Source organism: Syngnathoides biaculeatus, chromosome 3 (assembly GCF_019802595.1).
Source record: "Syngnathoides biaculeatus isolate LvHL_M chromosome 3, ASM1980259v1, whole genome shotgun sequence".
NCBI lineage: Eukaryota > Metazoa > Chordata > Actinopteri > Syngnathiformes > Syngnathidae > Syngnathoides > Syngnathoides biaculeatus.
In genome coordinates, this window is record NC_084642.1 from 19,277,499 (window position 1) to 19,297,430 (window position 19,932).

The 19,932-nt window shown below is 41.0% G+C and overlaps 2 protein-coding genes across 18 annotated transcripts in view; one reads left to right on the plus strand and one right to left on the minus strand.

Annotated features, from left to right (window-relative positions):
- Window positions 1-1,742: 1,742 nt before the first annotated feature.
- On the plus strand, window positions 1,743-15,304 carry brd7 (bromodomain containing 7). Of its 14 annotated transcripts, none has more exons than XM_061814679.1 (17): window positions 1,743-1,900; window positions 3,124-3,317; window positions 3,397-3,490; window positions 3,561-3,621; window positions 4,601-4,745; window positions 6,654-6,764; window positions 6,837-7,000; window positions 7,846-7,954; window positions 8,032-8,110; window positions 9,791-9,898; window positions 9,984-10,119; window positions 11,231-11,342; window positions 11,458-11,514; window positions 13,378-13,444; window positions 13,550-13,687; window positions 14,261-14,392; window positions 14,899-15,304. In XM_061814679.1, exons 1-17 carry the CDS (start codon window positions 1,852-1,854, stop codon window positions 14,967-14,969), a joined length of 1,827 nt encoding a protein of 608 aa, XP_061670663.1. In that variant the 5' UTR covers window positions 1,743-1,851; the 3' UTR covers window positions 14,970-15,304. The 14 variants fall into 14 exon arrangements, with proteins under 14 accessions (XP_061670663.1, XP_061670665.1, XP_061670666.1 ...); XM_061814681.1 differs by having other exon boundaries at window positions 13,553-13,687; XM_061814682.1 differs by having other exon boundaries at window positions 13,387-13,444.
- adcy7 (adenylate cyclase 7) overlaps window positions 14,993-19,932 on the minus strand; it is a 62,783-nt gene continuing 57,843 nt past the window's right edge. For 3 of the 4 annotated variants that reach the window (XM_061814677.1, XM_061814678.1, XM_061814675.1), the window contains exons 25-27: window positions 17,101-17,215; window positions 16,577-16,701; window positions 14,993-16,486 (exon numbers count right to left, since the gene is read on the minus strand). In XM_061814677.1, the coding sequence (XP_061670661.1) occupies window positions 16,340-16,486; window positions 16,577-16,701; window positions 17,101-17,215 (387 nt within the window). In that variant the 3' untranslated portion in view covers window positions 14,993-16,339. Of the gene's footprint in view, window positions 16,487-16,576; window positions 16,702-17,092; window positions 17,216-19,932 lie in introns of all 4 variants that reach the window. The other variant, XR_009794221.1, reaches the window with a different exon arrangement.

The window sequence follows — 19,932 nt, forward strand, 5'->3', positions numbered from 1 at the left end:
TGGACCTACGTCACCGAAATCACGTGATTGGCCATATTGCCGGTCTAGCAAAGCATTCTTCAATGTTAAGTCGGTTGGAGACAACACAAAAATATGTCTTATAGCATGACGGCCAGACTTTTTTCCGATACTGTTAAACATTTAGAAGGTGACAATAAACGAAGCTACGAGGAAAAATGACACACTTGCATAGAGGACCCATACTTAACTCCGAAGTCGATGTTTTTGCCGATGTTTAGCAGACTGTTAACCCACTTCCGCTTGTCTTGGACAACTGGATCTACATATGGATCTGGTGAGTAAGTCACTGAGGTTTACACGGAAGAGTTTGAAAGCGTATAAAAGTCTGGATGCATACAAATACTTCATTGCTGGGTCTGTTCTCAATCAAGAATAAATCCCACATAACAATGGATCCACTCAGATTTTCTCAATACAAATACCAATATTTAAATTAATGACCACGGTTTTTATACAAACTCGCATACATTAACTGACTGGGAAAAAAAGACAGCGAGTCGGCTGGTCGTACTTGGAAGCAAGTTGCAGCCACACGTTAAACTTCGGTAAACCTCTCCGTGACAGACGTTTTTTTTAAAATATGCATTGTTCTCAAATGAGTCCCATGCGTTTTTAAAAAAAGAAACTAAAACGCTGGGATAGGCTTCAGCCCCCGTACACTGAAGCGTGTTGCGGCCACACGTTAACCAATGTAAAGCTCTATGTGATAGACGGTTTATTTTCTTTTTTTAAAACGCATTGGACTCATTAGAGAACAATGTATATTAAAAAAAAAAAGAAGTCTGTCGCGTAGACGTTTACCGCCCCAACACGCTTCTATGTATGTTGGAGACAAATCCCTGTCGTTTTTTTTTTTTTTTTTTTTAAATACGTATTGTTCTCAAATTAGCCAATTTGGCATTGTAAATACTTCTTGGTAATTTGAGATTGAGAAGAATAATTCCTACCCAAAATTAAGTGATTACTACACAGTCGTGTGTATTTGGTTAGGCACCATCCATCACATTTAATTGCCGAAATCCATCGATCTTTTCTCGTCTTTTCAGATGGTATTCTATAGAATGATCTCTTTGAATATCTGTCTAGTCTGTTGTAACAACCGACCACACAACAAGTGTCGGGCATTGTGAATGTTCTGCTCCGGTTCAATGTCCCCCACACTGTCGAGCAGGCAATATGGCGCTGTGAAAATGGCGACGTCATGTGCACGAGCTCGATAGCTACCCATGTTATTAGACAGGTAGCAAGATCAGACCAAACCCCAGAAACAATGCTGTTATATTTTGGCTGAAGTAGTGTTGGCCCTAAACGTGTCAGAGATCATCGAAGAGAGTTTCAGTTATAGTGATGCAAAGATGGTGGCTGGCGTCTTCGACTTGTATTTTCATGTGCAAGCATAGAAGGGGCCTCTTGCATTTTCAAACCATGTTGCCACACTGACACTTGGGATGGCTTTAATGGCTAGTGTTAGGGTTTGAGTTTGGGGCTACTAAAAAAATAATCACAAATTATGCTAACATGCAAGCGACGAGTGCAGGCTCGTAAACAAAAAGAGAATCAGGCGTCTTCACAAAATTAGGAGCCTACCTCATTTGATGGCCCCTGGAGCACGCGGAGTGGGAAGTGGGGGGGGGAACAAAATTATTTTTAGGGTCATTCTGCTCCCTGGCGGCGAGAAAACAAGTATTGTCAAGCGCAGTAACGCCGCCTGGCCTGTAAGTGGCGACCAAGGCTGCACCTCTTCAGTACTTCCTGTCCGTGGGTTGCCAAACAACAAGTAACCAACGGACACAAGAAACTCGCTGGTGGTTCCTGAACGAAATACAAACAATGGGAAAGAAACACAAGAAACACAAGTCGGAAAAACACGCATATGAAGGTCTGTACTCAACCTATATTTTAACACTTCATGACTTACAAATGGCCTCTTTCTAGACGCTTTTGTTTAAATGTTTAGATTGTCACCGTTTTGCGCGAAGCCTCACCAAGGGCTGAGCTTCTTTGCTAATATCACTACCTCGCTTTTGTAAACATGCTTATGTTGTTTTTTTTTTTTTACTAGATTTAAAGCAAGCGATGGTGGTTTTAGAGCAAAACTTCCAGGCGTAATACTTTTGGGAAATTGCATCTCGTTTTTCTGTCACTGTATTATCACTACTAGTTAGCGGGGTGTTAGCATGTCAGTAGGTTGCCGTTCGTTTGCCAGTTTTCTTTTGCTGTGAGTGGAGCTCGTTTACTAATCATATCCAGACTGTTGCGACCTTTTTGATCCTATAGGACAGTTTTTTTTTTTGTCTAAAAAGCAACTAGTGATTTTATTCTCTGTATAAAAAAAGAAAATACTGACATAATTTGGCGTTGTTTTCCTTTTAACAATGAAGGAGCGCAGTGAATAAAAGAAAATTACGATATTCTACATTTTATTACGTTATATTCATGATTTAAAGTGTTGCTTTATCATGTTTACATACATTAACAAAAGTGACATTTTTCCATGAGGAAGCCGTTATTTTCATATTTCCTATTATTGCATTAATGGATGCAAATGCGCGCCACAGTGGATCAGCTGATAAAAGCGTTGGCCTCACAGTTCTGAGGTCCCGGGTTCAATCCCACACGCCTGTGTGGAGTTTGCATGTTCTCCCTGTGCCTGCATGGGTTCCATCCGGGCACTGCGGTTTCCTCCCACATCCCAAAAACATGCAACATTAATTGGACACTCAAAATTGCCCCAAGGTGTGATTGTGAGTGCGACTGTTGTCTGTTTCCATGTGCCCTGCGATTGGCTGGCAACCAGTTCAGGGTATACCCCCCCTCCTGCCCGTTGACAGGTGCGATAGGCTCCAGCACTCCCTGCGACCCTGATCAGGATGCGCGGCGAAGAAATTGGATGGATGGATGCAAATGCAAGTAAATTGGGCTAAAAACATTGTTTTGAGGCTTGTTTGGTATCAGGAGGAACAAAGCAAATTAGAGAAAATGGAATGAAACCAAAGTTTGTTTTTGAAAAATCTCGGTTGTGGTTTGTAGTAAAAAGCTTGAAATTTTATTTTAAGGCCTAATGGCCCAGTACTCGCATGTCTCTTATTTGTGTTTTTGCAGAATACACAGAGAGACCCCTCAAACTGGTCTTGAAGGTGTCTGGCAACGAGGTGACCACAGGGAGCTCAAGTCGGGACACTTTTTACGACGAGCAGTCGCCAGACTGCGATAAGGCCAAAGACAAGAAGAAGAAGAAGAAAAAGGACAAAGAGAGGAACTGCGGCACGCCTGATAGTGACAAAGGAAAGAAGAAGGTAATCAAGCTTTGTTTCTTTTGGTGATTGATTTTAAGCGAGTGATTGAATGTTTGAGTAAGTAATTGGCATTACGAAGGTGATCAAAAAGAAGAAGGGCCACGAAGGCGATGGAGAAGATGAACGGGAAAACTCCAGGACTCCCATCAGATCGGAGCTGGATAAAATGGAAGGTATCCTAAAACCAACACATATTGTATACAGTTCTCTATAGTGATTTTATGATATTTTTAACACCCTCAGCAGAGAAAGAACAAACCCCTCTGCAGGAAGCGCTGAACCAGCTCATCAGACAGCTCCAAAGGTACACGGTCATTTTCTAGACACATGCTCATGGTTATTGATCTCCATGACAGAAGTACCATGACCAATTAGTACCCATACTGAGTTTTTTTATTTATGAGCTGTCAGTTGATTTATTTCGTTTTGCTTTGTGTTGCAAACCGCAATTTGAGTGTAAGGTAGCGTCACATATGCTGCCGCTTGACTGAAGTAGGAAAATTGGAGCAATTACAGTCCTGAAATACCCTTACGTGGGCATGGAGAGGCGGCACCATCACATCACTGATGCAGTTTCATATGTTTATTGAAGGGTTATATTTAATTAATAATAAATTCTACCAACATTTTGTTTTTGGGGAATCTTTTACACATTAATGGCATTTCTATTCATTCAAAAGAAAAGGATTCGATATTCAAATAAATTGTGTGACAAGCTTAAATACAGAAGCGGCATGGTCGACGACGATCATCTGGCTTACAGTTCTGAGAATCAGGGTTCAAATACCGGCCCTGCCAGTGTAGCGTTTACATGTTCTCCATGTAGCTGCATGGGTTTTCTCCAGGCACTCCGGTCTCCTCCCACATCCCAAAAACATGGAACATTAATTGGACACTCTAAAATGCCCCTAGGTGTGATCGTGAGTGCGGCTGTTTGTCTCTATGTGTCCTGCGATTGGCTGACAACCAGTTCAGGGTGTATACCGCCTCCTGCCCGTTGACAGCTGGGATAGGCTAATTGGAGACTAAATTGCCCGTAGGTGTGATTGTGGGTGCAAGTTTTTGTTTGTTTTTATGTGCCCTGAAATTGGCTGGCAACCAGTTCCAGGTGTACGCCGCCTCCTGCCCGAAGACGGCCGGAATAGGCTCGAGCACTGTGCGACCATTGTGAGGATAAGCAGCCTAAAAAATAAATAGATGGAGGGTTAGTTACTGAACGAATTAAGTCAAGGTAATCACTGCATTAATAATGCTATGTACTCTTTACTTCTTGTTGTGAACAGGAAGGACCCCAGTGCGTTTTTTACCTTCCCAGTGACTGACCTGATCGCACCAGGCTACTCGACCATCATCAAGCAGCCCATGGACTTCAGCACCATGAAAGACAAAGTGAAGAAAGAATGCTACGTGACTTTGGATGAGCTCAAGGTTGGAAAATTTGACACACACACTATTCTTCCGGGAAGTATTTCCAGTTCTTAACTTTTTCCACATTTTGTTATGCCACAGCCTTATTGCACCTTTGATTATCCATTTTTGTGCAAATTACACAACACAAAACAGTACACTGTACAATAGGGGTGCTCAATGTGTCAATCGCGATCGACCAGTCGATTGTGAGGCAGTTTTGGTCGATGGCGTGATGACGTGCCCAAAAAAAAAAAAAAAAAAAGACGCCAGCCTATCATCCATCTCAGCGCTTGATTCAAGTGTGCCAATTCGTCGATTGCACGCACATAAAGGCACGTTCTAGCAAGCAGGCCTCCTATTTAGGTCTCTCTCTCTTGCTTTCTCCACGGAAGTCGCGGCGATGTGAGCGTGCGGGGGTTACATTCTTTACCACCTCCACAAATAACGAAAACCCATGAATAATGGATGGCATATTAAAATACCAATGTACCATCCTAAAATTCTTAAATTTTCTCCAAAATGGAGAGTGCACTGTTAGTGCAAAACGAGTTCCATAATCTGTAAATGAGTGACTAGACCAATGAAGTACACCTGAACACACCGGTTACATTGTTAGCATGCATCCTAGCATCTTTTTTGGCATGTATGCAAGCTACGATATGATACGAATATGAATTTTACACTTGTAAGCAGAAGAAGCTTACATTGACTAGTTTAGTTTACTAGCTTACATTGGACTAGTCACAGAACAACATTTAGAGATTTAGGAACTCACCATGCGCATAAGGCACACCACTTTTTAAGACACCATGTCTATTTAGGAGGAATTTTAACACTTCTAAGTGGACCTTGTGGTTGTGAAAATACGGTACATTATGAAAAAAAACTGAAGCAAAATCTGGGAACAGTGAACTGCGAATGGCAAGGGAACACTGTATATGTTTCTAAATTAGCACATTTTTGTCAAAAATCCTACTCTCAAGTGCTCCTTACAACTTGACCTAATCCTTTGACCTTTCTAGGTCACATTAAACAATTCCAGGTCAGTTCATTCAAGACATCTTTGAAGCTATTTTTCACATTACAAAATTTCCAATTTCCCCAGAATACAATATTTTCACTTTTTGTCCATGTACATTTTTCAACTAATTAAAGCTATCCTTTCATTAAAAAGTTCACAAAATTCAGAACACTCTGGATCCATCTTTCTCCTTCCTAAATTTTATATTTTCCCTACAATTTCAAAATTTCCCTGAAAATAAATCCAGTTGTCATGTACTGTACTAAATATTTTACAAAACCTAATTCCAATGAAGTTGGGACGTTGTCTTAAATAAAAAAAGAATGCAATGATTTGCAAAACACTTTGAACCAGTATTTAATGGAATGCACTAAAAGATATTTGATGATCAAGTACTAATTAACTTTGAATTATATGGCTGCAATAGGTTCCAAAAAAGAAGGCACTGGGTCATGTTTACCACTGTGTTCAATCACTGTTTTTTTCTAACAACATTCAATAAATGCTTAGGAACTGAGGACACTATCATTGTTGAAGTTTTAACTGTAATACATCCAGAATATGGTTCGGCATTGTCTTGCTGAAATAAGCACGGGTGTCCTTTAAAAAGACGTTGCTTGGATGACAGCATATGTTTCTCCACAACTTGGATGTATGTACCTTTCAACAAAATGGTGCTTTCACAGATGTGTAAGTTACTGATTCCATTGGCACTAACACATCCCCATACCACCACAGATGCAGACTTTTGAACTTTGTATCCATAACAGTCTGGATGCTGTCACATCTAAAGAGAAAATCTTGATTAGATTTATTTCACAACATTTTGATTCAGTGATTGCTCCTCAGCATTCACACTCGTTTTATACAGAAAATGCCTTCTCTAGCTGTCGATGTTGTCGTAGGCTGACTTCAGGACAATGTGCGAGAACGCCATGGTGTACAACAAGCCTGAAACCATCTACCACAAAGCTGCACGTAAACTGCTGCACTCGGGAATGAAGATTCTCAGCAAGGTACACAAATGAGATCCGCCACACTGGGGCATTAGAGTGCTTTTCAATAGTGTGTCATTCCTCCACCTACAGGAGCGTCTTGAGAGCCTGAAACAGAGCATTGAGTTCATGTCCGGTCTGGATCCATCTGACAAGGCCGCCGGGAAGCGCCAGGAGCAAGGGGTGGCTTGCTTGGTGACCAAAAGAGAAGCCAGCACGGAGGGCAGCGAGCGCTCGCAGACACCTGGCACACCAAGGTTCACTTCAACTGTTACTAGAGTACCACTTTTTTTTTCTCTGAACTGAGATCACAGAACATCTGCCATATTGTTTGTTTTCTCTGAGACCCCTTTTAAATTTTGTTGCGTGGAGCCACAGACGGAGAACGTGAGGAATGTCTTTCAGCATGTCCTGTCTCTTTCTGTGACGTCTTTATGTGCGTCTTTGTAATTCACCTGCTACTAAAAATCCAAGCTGCTATCAAAATGGTAGCCTTGCAGAAACCTTTTTCTCATCAAGATACTCTGACCTTTTCCTCATTAGATCCATACAGTACAAATTGTTTTTAATCTAGAACAAAAGCACGCAGTGGTGTGAAAAACTTGTTGCATCATTCCCCAAAGACTCTTCTAAATACTAAACAAAGGGTTGTAAGACTATACTTCTGTGTTTTTTTTTCTTGTTTTTTGTTGTTGTTGTTTTTTGTTTTTTTAATCTGCAAACATCTCCTACACGGTTGTAGAGATTGGCACAATCAAGCCACTGGATCGTTGTGTCAAAGCTTAACTTTTTCTCAGTTTTTTTTAAAGTAGGATTTGCGTTTTTTTTTTTCTTGCCAGTTGTAAGAATGTTGGCATTCAGCTGTTAAGGGTAACTCATTGTTTTACGTTCCCATAATGAATGTGTTCAGGCATGTTTTGAGCATGTATGATGTTAGCAAACTGGGAGCATACTACTCATGAAGTAGATGTTAAAGTTCTTTTTTTTTTTATTTTGATCTTTTTATCACAATAAGTTGGAATGATGCATGTTAAACTCTTAACAGACTGAAGGTTAGCACAAAAAGCTGAAGCATATTTTAACCCCTTTCATTCACTGGCAGACCAGATAAGGATACCAAGGAAGAAGAGGCAGAGAAAGAACTTGAGGAAATTCGCAAGGTCATCGAGGAGTCCAGGGGGAAACTCTCCAACCGAGTGCTGCAGTGCGACGTGAGCAAACAAATGTCTGACACAATGCAACAAAGTCCTTGGTGGTTGTCTGTCTTGAATGTCTGTTTTGTTTCCAGTTAGAGTTTAGCAGGCAGAGGCAGTCGGATGGCTCTACCACTCTGGCTTTTGTTAACCCGGCTGATCCATCGGCGGGAGGTAAATTCATAAAAACAGAACAGCAGTGATGCTATAGAATTGCTAGAAGATGAAAAAACTTAGTAAGCCTCCAATCAGATTTGTTTACTGTCATGTGTAAACGACTTCCAGGGTTCGCACGCGGCCCTAAAAGTCCCTAAAAACCCCTAAATTTTCGAAGGTGCATTTAGGGGCTCCTAAAAGTCCTTCAAAATCCGCGAAAACCGGTCAAGCCCCTAAAAAGGTCTTAAATTTAAAAAAAATAAAATAAAAGGGAGGACCTCTACCGCCAAAATTCTCCCTAAAAAAATTAATCTTTTATTTTAAAAAAATAGCGATCCGTCTGGCGTCCAAAACAGCCGGAAATTGTCAACGGAAGTCACCGTGTTGACAACTAGTCGCCATCTTGTCGATATTCCATTGTTTGTTTCCGTGAGTAGGCAATTCACTTCGTCTTCATTACGTCTTCATTACGACGTAGGAGTTTGGGAGCTGGGTTCGTCGAGATCCAAAAGATCGGCACATGTTTTACTGTGCAAGCAGAGTTACCATCTTGAAAAGATGGGCGTCAAAGCGCTGGAGTCGCACCGGAAAAACAGGAGACACGCTGATTTGGCGAAGACTCATCTTCCGTTGGTATGAATCTGTTTCTAAAATATCAAGATAGTGACGCATCAACTTCAGGCAGCGGTACTGGCAGTGCATGCGCACCTACAGTTGTCCAGTCATCGACTTCAACCAGCCAGAAGTCAGGCTTTATGAACGTAGTTCACTACACGAAGACGGACTCATTAAAGGCAGAGATCGTGTGGACTTTAAAAGTGATCTGCAGCCATTAAAATTACAAATCTTGTGAAAATAATTTGAAAGTGTTTGCAGTCATGTTCCCAGACAGTGACATTGCTAAAAACTACCACTGTGGGGAAAGGAAGATTTCGTACCTAGCTACATTTGGCATCTTTTCCCATTTTTCATCTCTACTGCCTCAAAGCCAAAAAAGCCCGAAAAGAGACTGACACATCTACATTTATTGAGAAGGCTGACAGGCTGTGTGAGGAGGCAGAAGAAAAGAGGAAGCTGAGGTTTATCACCGAGGCCAATGCACTCAGAGGCAGAGCAAAGGACAAGAGAGCCACTTTGGCACCTCTGCAGCAACAAATAGAGGAGGCACTGGGTAGGCTCAAGGAGCCAGAGTAGGGGTGCTGAGACAGACATCAGTAGAAGACATTTGTGTGTATAGTTGCAATTGTAGTTAGAATCAGTTTTTCTGTCTACTGTTATGTGAAGACGTTGACAATGGTCATATCAATGAGAACTACCACAAGGGGCGACAGGTGATCTCTGTCACAGGTATTGCGATACTGGAACATTTGATAAACCAAGAACGGTTGATGGCACCATTGGGTGAGTCTTTTTTCCCCACTCATGATTTTCCACGATGGCCCTAAATTTTTCGTGTCGGCCCTAAATTTTTCGTGTTAGCCCCTAAGAATGCCCCTAAAAAGCCCTTAAATTTTTTAGGTCAGACAGAGTATGAACCCTGTAACTTCAAACCATTGGAAGGCATATATACAAAATATTGGGGATGTTCAAATCCTATTCACAACACAGATCCCACAATGCTGGGGTAATAGATATTTTTCCGCAGAACCCAGCAAAGGTGATATAACCCACCACGTTCTAATATGATTGCGTCCACAGAGGCGGGATACTGCCCTATCAAGCTGGGCATGATGTCCACCCGCCTGCAGAGTGGCGTGAACTGCTTACAGGGCTTCCGGGAGGACAAGAGGAACCGCATCACTCCTGGTACCCCCTCAAAAATATGCAATCTTTTGGGGCAGATCGAGTTTTCTACAGACATTGACATGCCACCATCTTGCTGACCCGCCAGTGTCCTACATGAACTACGGACCATTCACGTCCTACGCGCCCGTCTATGACTCCAGCTTCTCCAACGTCGGCAAGGATGATTCGGACCTCATTTACAGTTTCTACGGGGACGAGTCCAGCCTGCAGGGTTCAGACAGGTGAGTTTGCGCTTCCATTGTGATGGTGAGGGACAGAATTCACACGACTTTACTCAAATCAGACTTTATTCGTGGGACATTTGCGGACTCTGGACTTCTTTGGCAAAACATATGAAAGACGGAACTTCACTTTGACTTGGTATTCATGTTTCTCAACTTGATTAAGAGTTGAACTTTATGACAAGTTTTTCCTGTTTGCATATGTAAATCAACATTTTCAAGGTAATCTGCCAAATGTTTTTGAAAGACCTGCCAGCCCACCAGTAAGTTGTGGGTTACTTCAAGTTTGTTGGAGTGAATGATGAAAATGAATACATTTAATAGCAAGAATTGTATTTAAAAAAAAAAAAAAAAATCAGGAAAAAGAGTGACGTTTGCAACTCATAAATGACAGACCACGTTTGCCTCTAACTGTATCTGTCACATCCATGTCAAATGTGTCAACGTTTTAGTTGTTCTACTTCTAGTCTACACTAATTAGCAGTTTGATATTTTTTTCAGACTGATAGTAGGATGAGCATTCACTCTTCAGTACTCACCAATGTTGAGTACTGATACTGCTACTACTTTTGAAACAAACTTCAATTACTACAGAGATACAGTATAACTGATGGGCATGATAATAGACAGATTGCTCAGATAGCCGCAGTATCACGCCAACTACTGCTGAGGAGGACTTAATGTTGTTATTTTCTGCCGTAAAGATCAATGTTATTGGCAGTCTTCATGAACGAGCACCCGATACCTTGAAATAAGGGCGATATTGATTAGATCGCGATTCCTCATATAGGTAGTTACAAATCCCTCGTTTTAACGAAACATTAAAGTAATAGACCATACAGAAACTGCTTTGAATGTCATCATGAATGGGCTCGTATAGCAAGCTAACTAATGCAATTAGATAGCATTGACGCTTTATGCTATATTGAGTGCAAAATTCCGATGTGCGACTTAGCAATATTGTATGACTTAACTTTTCACTTGCTTGTTTTTTTTCCCCATAGTAACCTAAGCCTTGCTTCAAACTTGAAAGTTAAGACTTAATTGTGATATGAGACTTCCTCCCGATAGGCACTCATTAATCAGTGAACTCAATACGTTTGGTCGGCAGCTTGTCGGAGTTCCTGTCCAAGTCAGATGAGTACACGTACAAAATGGCCGATAACCTTCTGGACGCACTGACCAATGGCGAACATTCGAAGAAGCTAAAAGAGACGGAACCTGTAAGCCACTTAAATGTGTGTGTGTGTGTGTGTTTGTGTGTGTGTGTGTGTTGGGGGGTTAGACAGACAGATCAAGTCCTAATTAGTAAAACACAACAGGAACTTTATACTGTAGTTTGTGTGTCTCCAGCAGGTGGAGGAGCCTTCACAAGAGGACAAAACTGATACAGAGGTGAATTGTGTGTATGTATGGGTGGGGAGAGCATTCAGTTGGTTCACACACCTGTTCTCACCACCTCTCACATTCCAGTGCGAAATGTCAGTGAGAGGGGCGGGGGGGCAAAGCCTCAGTAGCATGTAATGTTTGAAAATCAAAGCACGTGTTCTACTGCACAGCTGTGTCAACATGGCAGCAGTTCAATGTGATCCAAATGGAAACATCTTCAAAACACATCTGAGAGCCCATAGGGGAGTTTTTGTTTTCATTTGCCGCCTGCTCAATGGCCCCCTCACTGCGCACACACACTTAGTCTGTCTTGTTTGCCATTCTTGGCCTTCCTCCAGTTAACTCTCATCCCCTCAGGTCGGCAGTTACAGCTTATTACGCATACATTTCTGCCAGGAGGGTTGCCTGTAAGTCTCTTTAAAACAAGGGCCCTTCATCAGGTTTATGGTTTGCAATCAAACTTCGCTGTTATGATCTAAGAATTGAAATATCTTGTCATTTAGTATTCCCCAGCTGTCAAGTATCTGCGTGGTTCAAATGCGGTACCAAACAGAGAAAATCTCAAGGGCAAGTTCCACATTTAAGGACACCTGGAATGGGCAAAAATGGCTCTAAAATGGTGGTTTTTAGCTCAAATCGCTGAGTTCAGTGTCTCGTGGGGAGGCGTCAATGTTGCCCACCACCATGCTCTGCCCTCATAAAATGATCACAACTTACAGTGCATATGGAAAGTAAAGACCCCCTTAAAATGATCTCTGGCTTATATTGAGTCTATTTGCTAAAATCATATTATACAACCCTATATTGGCAGAAAAAAATGGAATGTTTGCAGATTTATTAAAAAAAAAAACCCTGAAATATTACACACCCATAAGTATTCAGAAACTTTGCTTAGTATTGAGTAGAAGCACCCTTTTGTGCTTATCTAGAGCAGCGGTTCTCACACTTTTTTACCCCAAGTATCACCTAAAAAATACTTAAATGGCCAAGTACCACCATTAATGAGCCGCTTTAAGATATAGTAGCATAGTAGTCTTTATGGTTCAGCAAGTATTAGATGGCTTTTATTTCTCAGAAGTATATTTAACATTTTTTGCATTTCACTGTAATGTTATGCACAGTTTCAACATTACCTGCAAATGTTTCGAAAAAAACAATGTAGTAATAATTCAAATCAAATGTATTGCACATGTAGGGTAAATAAAAAGGTGGGCTTGATATAAAATTAAAAGTAGATCTGGATTAAATGCAACTGGATTGTACTTAAAAGTCGAATACGAGTTACCTGTACTTGGAAAGCGATTCTTTCATGTACCAGTTTAGAGAAGCCAGTATTGGAGAAACGCTCTAGTGTATCATATGCAATGACAAAGAGGGAAAGTATTCACAATTTAGTGTCACCCATCTGTTTCGTATATGTATTCCTTTAATATCAATGAGACAGTATCTCTTAGGCAACTCTGTGGGAACCCTGGGAATGACCAAAATGGGCGTTTGAGCTTTCATCATTGAACGTGGGCAAAGCATTGTGTTAATATTTGATGACTTACTCTGAAGTCCTTACTCTGAAGAAAATAATAGATTCTCCCTGGTAAAAGAAATATATAAATGTAAATATCTCTCGTAAAATGGCCGACTTCCTGTGCTTTTACAGTCTTGGCTTGTTGTGAGTCTGGTCATGTCTACATGGCTACCAAACTGGGAAACTGCCTTCAGGGGCTACATTTTGACAAAATTCCTTGAATGGCTTCCCCACCTTGCAATTAAAGAGTGTTTCGCCACTAATTTCAGAGAACTTTCACTGTGTTCTGTCAGCTGTGTTACACGGAATGCTTATTTTTCCGACCCATATCTCTCCCCCCTCTTGAGGCACTCCAGTCTGACGCTTGGGGCTCCAGTGAGACGGAGCTTCCCGCTGCCGAGGAGCTCTCTGGAGGTAAAAGAAATAAACAAACACCAGCACAAGAGACGTCAATCAAAGAGACATGATGTGCCTCATTGGGGATCGATAACATCGATTGAGTGCATGTCTTTGTGGCAGCAGACGTCCAGCAGAAACTGGATGAGACCACGTGGCTTCTGCGGGAGCTGCAGGAGGCGCAGAGGGAGCGTCTGAGCACCAAACAGCCGCCCAATATGATTTGCCTCCTGGCGCCCACCACCAAAGAACTAGAGCTGGGTAAAAAAAATAAAATTAAAAAAGACATTTAAATGCCGTGTTATTAATTATTTTTGTAATATTAAACAAAATTCATAGTCTCTCATTTTTGTGGAAGTTAACATTCCAGATTGATCCATGATGTAATAATCTGCAAAACCTTGTTTTAAAAAAACAAATTCCTTCTTTTTAAAACTATTTTAAGACTCAGAATATCTCATCAGTGTGCAGGGTTCCTACAAAAGTATGGAAGTGTATGAAATTCGATTTCATCAATTTCCAGGTCTGGAAAAGTGGTAAATGGAAACTATTGTATGGAAGAAATATTAATGTTTCTAAAATTTATGTTACTAAAATTCTGTTTTCCTAAAAGAACAATTAATGTCTGAAAAAAATCTAAAACAAATACACAATCATCATAAAAATATCACAATACAAACATTTGTTGAATTGTCTTATTTTTTTACTTACTGTCAACACTTTAAAAGCATTGTAAACATTTACACCCAAAAAAATTCAACAAAAAAGTCTACATAGCAGGTATTACTGTCAATTAATGATGTAAATGTATTTTTATACCAAATTTTTCTGCAGCTGAGAAGGTGACTGGCAACCTGGCCGAGCTCACGGGCCGAGTGGCCCCGCGTGACATCAGCAGCATTTGGGCCATCAGGAAGGCCATGGGCATCACGCTCCCTGTGGAGGCCCTCGTAGACCTCACGACCGGTAAATAGTTGCATCTGATTTCTGACACACACGTACACAGCCAATCAGAGTTCTTCACTATCTCTCATTGATTTAGAAATCACAATAATAACCAATTGTGTGTCTACTTTCAAGACATTTATAGACGACTCAGCACCTGAATCTACTGTTTGTTTTTGTTGTTGTTTTTGGCCTTTTAGAATTAATCACATTGTAGAGTTCTGTCTTATCAGATAAATTTGCTAGCTTTGCAGTACCAAGCCATATTTGTGTCAGTAGACACAGCTTGATTGTACTTTATGCATCGTGCATTTTCTTTCGTTTTTTTTATGTTAAATTTGCAGAACAAAAAACTGAACATCTGAATGCCGGGTACGATATGAGCAACTACAGAAACATTTTCACAAACCAATGCTAATACTAATTTTAAACAGTGACTCTCCAAAAGTTGTGTGTCAGAAGGCTTCAAAGGGAGAGTTGTTGAAGTTATACCAACTTACCCAAATATTGTACTGTTCATGTTTCAGTGCGGGACATGGCGGAACCAATGGACACCGTGCCAAGTTGTCAGGATGCACCTCCCATTGCTGCAGTTTAATAATTTTTTTTTTCTTGTAAAAAAAAAAAAAAAAAAAAGTGATATTTGATTTAAAAAAAATGTACAAACCAAATGCTTTTTGTGAATAATTTATTTAGGATATTTTGTTCACACGCAAGAAAAGTCCAATATACAACAGTGTAATTTAGTCCGAATATCCTCACACGACAAAAAAGATTGTGGTGTTGTTAGACCACGACATGAGTCAGTCCTGCTGGAGAAGCGACATGCCTCATGGGTAAGCAAGTAACAGGCACGTTGAGGACACTGGAAAGAATTACATGCTTGTTAACGAGCTATACAAATTCTCCCACTAAAAATACCACCCCCAACAATCCACAGCACTTGTCTTGCTCATTACACAGTAACAAAGCTGACAAAATGATCCATAGACGGAATCCATCGTTTGTTTGTTTGTTTGTTTTTTAGTCAGACACAACACGGTGTTAGTACAGCACCCCCAGTCAAAGTACAAAAGTGACAGGTGATTTTCCTACCACGTCCTCCAAGTGCCATAATATATTTTAACAAGTACATGCAACCTGGTGGAAATGTGCATTCACAATTCCATAAAACTGATATGACATTTGGGGGGAAATGACTCAAAGACTCATTTCCAGAATATAAAAAGTTACAGTGCTGTACTCTTATGGAATTTACCCAGAATGAGGCCCAATCAGAAGCAGATAAGTCTTGAGACGTGGGCGACCTTAAATGCACCATTTAATATGTGCAGAACTTTGTATAATTTGGGAGTACCAGAATAACAAACTTGCACAAAGGGGTCCCATTATTATGAATCAATTTTCTATAATGCTTATCCTGTTTAGTGTTGCACGAGCTGGATCCTATTCCAGCACATTTTGGCAAAAGGCAGACGAGGGCACATTTAGGACAGATAATCACAAAAACACCTGAACCAACAGTCAGCCAGCCGTACCACTAAATTATTTGTGAGGTCCCCTTCTATCAGTTTTTTAAAATTATTATTATTCGAGAACCTTAATCATGTTCAACAAAATGTGACTAAATTTTGCAAACATGAATGCAGGCAACATATTTTGGGTGTACCAGTGTGGATGTTCATGTCAAGACACCAAAAACAATGAAGAAACTACTGTAAAATGCGCATAGTGGGGCATTTTTGTTTGAAGGTTCAGTTTTTCAGGTATTTTGGCCATTTCCAGTTTCTTTGAATCACAGTCATGATCGCAACCAGCGCGGCAACCCTGTACTGTATTTCCTTTAGTTGCAGCACCTCCCGCAGGGCCAAGTCTGTATTACAGTCACTTGCTGGGTGGTGGGTGTGTAAATACTTGGCCTCGGCGTTCAAGCAAGCGTTGCGTTTTCCAAGGTTGAATCTCCTGACCTCAACTGAGGCCCATGCCTTGCTGCTTGCTTGAGTCCGTGCACACAAAGAAGGTCCTGAGCTCGCCTTTCCCTTTCACGTTGATGAACCCGCGACACTCGCACAAGTAACCCAGCCTGTGCAACACGTCCGACGTCTCCTCCGTCACCTGCCAGTCAAGACACGTCATTAACTCCAAATTTTGCTGAAATGACTGAAAATGTGGCAGTAACAAAAGAGGAGTTGATCTTAGTCATACTTGTATCTTTCCCAGCTGGCCGGTGCTCTCCATCCTGCTGGCCACGTTGACTGTGTTGCCCCAGATGTCATACTGAGGCTTCCTGGCGCCGATTACGCCGGCGATTACGGGACCGTGGTTAATACCTGCGGGTACACGAACCAAGAAAACATTTGCTTTCACCACGATGCAAAAACTGCCGCCGTGCTCCGGTCACAAGCAACGACCGAAACTTAAAGGTCAAGTATCATCCCTAAAAACATTCTAAAATAGATATTGAAATGAAAAATACATATTACATTATTCACTTCAATCTCCATACAAAAAATAAATATGAGCGGAGAGCGCATCATCCATGCGCAAAGCTGCGGAAGTGTCATTTGACATCAGTCGCCATATTGGATGTACCAACTATCCGTGATGTCACACCGGATATTTGCCATTGAAAACACGCTGTGGCCCCGACGATGGGACATGCCCCTTGCATGCGTACCCCCCCCCCACCCCCACTCAAGGTTTGAGTGTTTAGATACGCACACACTCACCCACGCGCAACCTGAAGCTGTTGAAGGAGTGCCGGTTGATGCCGTCCAACTTGCCGACAAGCGCGACCGCAAACTCCACCATGATGCCAATCTGCGCCTGCTGACGCTCTCGATCCTGAAACACGGGTGCCACGCATTTTGTCACTAAATGACTTGTTCATTTACTGTACTGTATATACATGTGTACTGTACAGTGAGTCTTGAAAAAAATATTCTCTTGTCAGGTCATGTATTGTAATAGGTCGGGCCAACATTACAACCCGACAGAAACAATGGATCCTGACTTATTGTAATCAAATTAGTGTAATGAAATTATTTCACACACACACACACACAGAAACTTGAGAGCTAGATTCAACAGAATGCCGGCATGTCGTTAGTGCTAACAGTAGCTTCCTTGGTTAAAGTGAAGAAAATAAGTATTTGAACACCCTGCTGTATTGCAAGTTCTCCCACTTAGAAATCATGGAGGGGTCTGAAATTTTCATGGTAGGTGCATGTCCACTGTGCGAGAGAATCTATAGAGAAAAATCAAGAAATCACAATGTATGATTTTTTCAACGATTTGTGTGATACAGCTGCAAATAGGTATTTGATTACCTGTCTATCAGCTAGAATTCTGACCCCTCAAAGATCTGTTAGCCTTTAAAAGTCCACCTCCACTCCATGTATTATCCTGAATCAGATGCACCTGTGTGAGGTCGTTAGCTGCATAAAGACACCTGTCCACCCCATACAATCAGTAAGACTCGAACTTGTAACATGGCCAAGATCAAAGAGCTGTCCAAAGACACCAAGGACACAATTGTACAACTCCTCACAGCTGGAAAGTGCTACGGAGAAATTGCCAAGCAGCTTGGTGAAAAAGGTCCACTATTGGAGCAATCATGAGAAAATGGAAGAAGCTAAACATGACGGTCAATCTCAATGGGAGTGGAGCCCCATGCAAGATAACACTTTATGGGGTCTCACTGATCCTTAGAAAGGTGAGGAATCAGCACAGAACTACACGACAGGACTTGGTCAATGACCTGAAAAGAGCTGGGACCACCGTTTCCAACGTGACTGTTGTTAATACACTAAGACGTTATGGTTTGAAGTCATGCATGGCACGGAAGGTTCCCTTGCTTAAACCAGCACATGTCAAGGCCTGTCTTAAGTTAGCCAATGACCATTTGGATGATACAGACGAGTCATGGGAGAAGGTTTTGTGGTCAGATGAGACCAAAGTGGAACTTTTTGGTCATAATTCCACTAACCATGTTTGGAGGAAGATGAATGATGAGTTCCATCCCAAGAACACCATCCCTATTGTGAAGCATGGGGGTGTTTTTGTGCACATGGGACAGGACGACTGCTATGTGTCAAGGAGAGGATGACCGTGCCCATGTATTGTGAGATTTTGGGGAACAACCTCTTTCCCTCAGAAGAAGCATTAAATATGGGTCGTGGCTGGGTCTTTCAACATGACAATGACCCGAAGCACACAGCCAGGAAAACCAAGGAGTGGCTCCGTAAGAAGCATATCAAGGTTCTGGCGTGGCCTAGCCAGTCTCCAGACCTAAACCCAATAGAAAATCTTTTGAGTGAGCTGAAACTCCGTGTTTCTCAGCAAGAGCCCAGAAACCAGTCTGATCTAGAGAAGATATGTGTGGAGGAGTGGGCCAAAATCCATCCTGCAGTGTGTGCAAACCTGGTGAACAACAACAGGAAACGTTTGTAATTGCAAACAAAGGCTACTGTACCAAATATTAACATTGATATTCTCAGGTGTTCAAATACTTATTTGCTGCTATCACACAAATAAATCATTAAGGAAAAAAAAAAAAAAAAAAAATCATACATTGTGGTTTCTGGATTCTTCTTTTTAGATTCTCTCTCTCACAGTAGACATGCACCTATGATGAAAATTTCAGACCCCTCCATGATTTTTTAAGTGGGAGAAGTGGCAGTATAACAGGGTGTTCAAATGCTTATTTTCTTCACTGTACATCACGTTTTGTTGCCTGCTTGTGGCCCGTATTGTATTAAAAATAAGTGAACATAGCATAATCAGTCCTTGAATGAACTTTTCTCCTGAGCACCAGTGACCACCACCACCACCGGATGTTTTTCCCCATTTCGTTCTTATTTTATACACGTCCGATCCATGGTTGTCGTGGCCTTGGCAATGAGTGCATTTGGTCACATTTTGATTTTACAAAGCCCAGGGATTGTAAATGAGGTCAAAAGACACACGACAAGGCTAATAACAAAATAGCTTTTGGATTCAAATGTACCGCATATGATGGGGAAGCGGATTATATGTCTTTTTGGGAGCCGATCAATGACTTTCTTGATCCGATTGAATTATGACATTAAAGCCCATCAGCCGATTAGCCTAAAACACTGACAGATAAAATCGGGATAAAGTCTACTTTACTTTTTTTTTCCTCCCACATTTATTGTATTACTTATTCTTGTCATATTTTCAATTAATATTCTAAATGCCTTTGTTTTTTAAATTTTAGTTTGAAAGTATTTTTTTTGTTAGAAATTTTATTTCGTTGATTAATTTCTTTTAAGTCATATTTGTTCCCTTTTCCTTATTTTACTCTTTACTTTTCCCAAGTTGTTCTTCATGATCATTTTTTTCCCAGATTTTACTTTTGAAATCGTATTTTTTTAATTTTCTTAAATTTTCTTCCCTTGTATGTCATTTTTAATGTTTGAATTTGTAAAAAAAAAAAAAAAAAAGTTCCCACGAATTCATATAACGCTATATTGTTTGTATTTTATGTACAATGGGAAGACCACGTGTAGCATTTCCTCCAGTGTGTATGAAACCCCCCC